We start from the raw sequence: 4,944 nt of genomic DNA, 5'->3' as shown, positions 1-4,944 counted from the left end.
AAGTCTGCTATACTTGTCGCGTAGGTTTTCAAACAAAACTCGAATATGCAGAGCACATAAACAATGAGCATGGTCTGCCCATCTTGGACTTGGAAACCCACGAAGTTGATACGTCTAGACCAACAGTCTGTTCAATTAGCAATGGTGTAATCTACTACGAATTTGAGCCGGCCCAGGGGGATTTAGACATTATGGAATATCTGTTCAGGAACCGGGGCGAAATTTCGAAAACAGTCCAAAAACACACGCACAAGTTTCCACAAAACGTTCAACATGTAGTGGAAATGACGCTTCAGAAACCTTTTGATGATGATCAAAAAAATTGAGCGTGTTTTTCAATACGAATACACGAATCGTATATCATTCAGGGATTTCGGATGAATTTTTTGAAGACTTTGTCGACAACATTGTTTCAAAACTTGTTTCGTTTTCAAGCTACGGAAGTGGGTGGCAGCTACTTTCAATAGACAAAGTTACCCTGAAGCTGGCCACATATGTCCCGGGGAAGCAGTTTCATACCGTTTCATGAGGAACATCCGCTAAGAAGAGATTCGACCTTGTTAAACATACACAATGCAAACGATTATAACTGTTTCCTTTACTGCTACACGGCTGGATACCATCTGGTTTACAAAAAAGAAAAATTAGAACCGCCAACACCATGCTTCAGGTCACGCACCAACGTTCTGACGTACAGCAAAGAAAATCCATCAGCAAAGCAACCGAAAGGGGACTTTGAAATGCCAATGGGTCAACAGGACATATCAAAGTTTGAGGAACTCAATGAAGTACAAGTTAATGTGTTCAGGTAAGAACAAATCGTATTATTCTGTATTTAAATGTGATTTTATTTTTTTGTGAAAAAAAAACAAAAACAAAAACGAAAAGTTGTTAAAAAAAAGGGGAACAAAAATTTTTCGTTCATCATAACAGTTCTTAACATTTTGCTGTTTAAAAAACCTCACTATCCAGAAAAAGTCTGAGATTTTTCATATTTAAGGTATCAGACGAAGCAATTACTACCATTGAGGCTGTCACGAGGCAAAAATTTCCCATTCGTACTCGATTTGTTGCTCCTACAAAACGAACAGACATACCACTACGTACTCATTATCAATTTGATGAAACTTGTCGCTAAAATCAACGGTAAACAGTATCGTGATAGAAATGAGCTGTGCAGGAACTGTTTTCACAATTGTTCGTCAGCGGATGTGCTATTAGCACATCAGAAATCGTGTTTGGAAAATGATTCTCTGCAAATCACGATGCCCGATCCTGCTAACAACAAGTTAAAGTTCGAAAACTACGCCGCGAGGTGGTTTTCACCTTTTGTAGTATACTTGGACTTGGAATCTCTACTTGTGTCTGTAGCAACAGCAAAAAGTAACCCAATGACTTCAAGCACGTGTGCCTTGGAACACCATTTACCGTGTAGTTACTGCTTAATTGTGGTCGAACATAACAACCCTGAACCAATACATTTTGACATTTACACAGGCCCCGATTGTATGAAACGCTTCATTACAAAAATCAAAAAACTTGCAAGGTTCATTTACCATCAGAAAAGGAAATTTCCTAAATTTATTGGAGCCGCTCCTTTGAAAAGTACATTCTCGAGATGTTGGATTTGTGATGTTGCTTTCAACAATGACAACGAAAAAGTGTTAGACCACTGTCACTACAGTGGTCAATTCATCGGTTACGCGCACGACGAATGCAACCTCAAGCGCCGAACACTCAACTTCACGCCCGTAATTGCCCACAACATGATGAATTATGACTTACATCACATAGTTAAGTCCTTGCATACAGCCTCAGAGTCAACAAAAATTGAAGTGATACCGACAAACGACGAAAAATTCATTGCACTAAATTTTGGTGTATTCATTGAAACACGAAAAAGGAAGCGAGATGAAGTCACTGTTTACGAGTACATGCGCTTTATTGACAGTATCAAGTTTATGCCGTGCAGCCTCGATAAAACTGTACAAACTCTGCCTCACAAAAAATTCAGTATTCTTGACAACTTTTACCGAGGCTATACCACTGAGCAACGCAACTTGTTGAAGAAAAAGGGAAGTTTTCCCTACTCGCATGTCAATGACTTCAGAAAACTGAGAGAACTTTCTCTTCCCAGTCTCGAAAACTGGAAAAACAGTTTGAAAGACAATAAAATTGATGTTACCAGTGAGGAACTCAATCAGTTGAATTTTGTCTTCAACGAGTTCAATTGCCAAAGTCTGAAGGAATTCCTGGAGCTATATCTCACTGGCGATGTGCTACAGCTGTCATGCTGGTTCGAGGAGCTGCGTTCTGTGTGCTATGACACATACGGCCTTGACTGTGCAGAGTTCTACACAGCTTCAAACCTTTCTGGAAACGCTTTTCTGAAAACCTGCAAGCCCGAAATTGAGCTGTTGACAGACCGACTGATCCTTGAAATGGCAGAGAAAATGATACGTGGAGGCCTGTCCTCCATCTACAGTTCAAGACTAGAGATTGCAAACAACACTCTACTGCCTAACTTTGATAGCTGAAAGGAAGTCTCATCAATCATTTATATTGATGCTAATAACCTTTACGGGGGAATCATGTTGCATTTCCCTCTTCCCCTGAATCAGTTTGAATTGATTGAAGATGTTGCACTAGAAACGATTTTGCAGACCGACGACGAAGGGGATGTTGGTTTCATTGTTGAGGTGGATCTAGAGTACCCTGATGCTCTACATGATGAACATGCAGACTACCCATTGATACCCGACAAGGAACCAATTGATACCCTAGAACTTAGTGACTATCAGACAGCTCTTAGAAGCGCTCTAAGTCTAAGTTCATCGAAATCAAGTAAGTTGAGACAGACATTTCACCCAAAGAAGAACTATGTTGTTCACTACCGGAACCTCAAATTCTATGTTGATGGCGGAATTAAGGTCACCCGAGTTCATCGAGCAGTAAAGTTTCATCAATCTAAGTGGTTAGCAAGTTATATTGCACTTAACACACAGAAACGTCAAGAAGCTAGCTCTAAGCTTGATCAGGATTTCTACAAACTTATGTCAAACTCTACTTTTGGCAAGCTATGTGAAAGTTTGAGAAATAGAGTGTCCGTTAAATTTGTTCGCACAGAAGAGGAGCTACTTAAAACAACATCAAAAGGAAATATTTCATCGATAAAAGTCATAAACGAGAACCTAACAATTATCACAAAGAAAGTCCAATCCATAGTATGGAACAAACCAACAATTATTGGAGCCAGCATTCTTGAGCTTTCAAAGCTGTTTATGTTGGATTTTCATTACAACGTAATGAAAAAACAAACAGAGTGCAGTTTGCTGTATTCAGATACAGACTCATTCGTATACAAAGTTAAAACGAATAGTTTCTATGATGATTTGACGAAAAACTCTACCCTGAAAAAACACTTTGATCTCTCAAACTTCCCCAGCGACCACAAACTCTATGACAAAACGAATGCAAAGGTGGTGCTTAAGTTCAAAGACGAACTTGCAGGAACGCCAATAGAAGAATTCTGTGCCCTTAAGCCTAAACTTTACTCGATTGTTGCTAGTAATGGTGAAAACAAAATGTCGGCGAAAGGAACTAAAAAATTCGCGCAAGCCAAATTAAATCATGAAATGTTCAAAGAGACATTGGAGACGAGCAACGTAGTGAGACTTGAAAACATCAAAATGTCAACACTTAAACATCAACTACAAACTGTGTGCTTGAACAAAATCGCCCTCTGCGCATACGACGACAAAAGATATATAAATACAGACAAAAAAACGACACTGCCCTTCGGACATTTTTCTTTGCGTGATGAATACGTTTCAAAAAAACTGTGTGCCGAAACCGACTGGGAAGACGAATTGAACGAACCCTATAACGTGTTTGAACTTCCTGAAGGAGGGGAGGCCTCAGGCTGGGAAACACCCGATCCAGGTTTTCATCAGCCCTCGTACTCTAATGAAGAGTTGAATGATGTTATTGACCTTTCAAATTTATCGGAACAAAGTGATGAGTCTGACCAGGAAATCAATAACCCGTTCATTCTCATTGAAGCTGATGAAAACCCAGATTGCTGCTCTTCAAGCAGTGAGAATGCAACATTAGCCAGCATCAGCAACAAAAGAAGCAAGCAACATTAAGCAATAACTTATTCAGACAAATAGATAGTGTTGAATCTACTAACTCTTCAGAGGTAACACTCTCTGAAAATGAGGAATCGCCAGTAATCTCGATTAAACGTGCCCGTGCTTATATTGTAGATTCTGACACTGAGTAATCTGTTATTTTTCTTTGTATTGTAATAAGTACTTCTTTTATAGAACGGAAAATTTAAAAATACAAAGATAAATATTAATAATGATGTTTTTATACAATTGGTGAGAAGAAAACTTACGTTAAGGAAATTTCCCAGTCCTCCTGTCGGATATTCTTTGCACTTTGCACCGACAAAAGCTTTTCAAATGCTTCTCGAGCTCCTGTTTATAAAAAAAAGGGCAAATTTGGTCCAATATTTTCCCCGAAACAAGAGATCGAGAACAGTATAATGGGTTGGTTTCAAGAAATTTGTTGTGCTTTTTATGCTTGGTAAACTGAGGAAGAAAATAAATGGCTTCCTGACATCTTGAACAATATTTTATATATCGGTTTTTGTGATTTTCTGTGAAATGTTTTAATTTTTCTTGAAAATTGTTGAAAGTGAGCTCACAAGTCTCACATTTGTGTCCTGACATTCTTTTTAATAGCTTCAAGTTTCACTTAGTTCGCTCTGTAGACGCAATACAATTGAGAAGAAATAGGAAATAGTCTCTTCAGAAGGCTCATTTTGGTGATTTAACATTTATCTCAACCTAACAGGCAGAAAAGAATTTATTCCAAACATTTGCCAAGAAACGGTTCAGTTCTAACACCGAGGGCCCTGCTTTATTCCCCTCACCA

General features: G+C 38.7%; 1 protein-coding gene across 1 annotated transcript; it reads left to right on the top strand.

The window, feature by feature from the left end:
* Window positions 1-494: 494 nt before the first annotated feature.
* Window positions 495-2,537, top strand: LOC142343121 (uncharacterized). Its single transcript, XM_075394808.1, has 2 exons — window positions 495-808; window positions 1,001-2,537. Exons 1-2 carry the CDS (start codon window positions 495-497, stop codon window positions 2,535-2,537), a joined length of 1,851 nt encoding a protein of 616 aa, XP_075250923.1.
* The last annotated feature ends 2,407 nt before the right edge of the window (window positions 2,538-4,944 follow it).

The sequence above is a fragment of the Convolutriloba macropyga genome, chromosome 7 (assembly GCF_964194025.1).
Source record: "Convolutriloba macropyga chromosome 7, txConMacr16.3, whole genome shotgun sequence".
Taxonomy (NCBI): Eukaryota; Metazoa; Xenacoelomorpha; order Acoela; family Convolutidae; genus Convolutriloba; species Convolutriloba macropyga.
The sequence above is the reverse complement of the archived record's forward strand: the minus strand, read 5'-3'. Positions and strand labels throughout refer to the sequence as shown.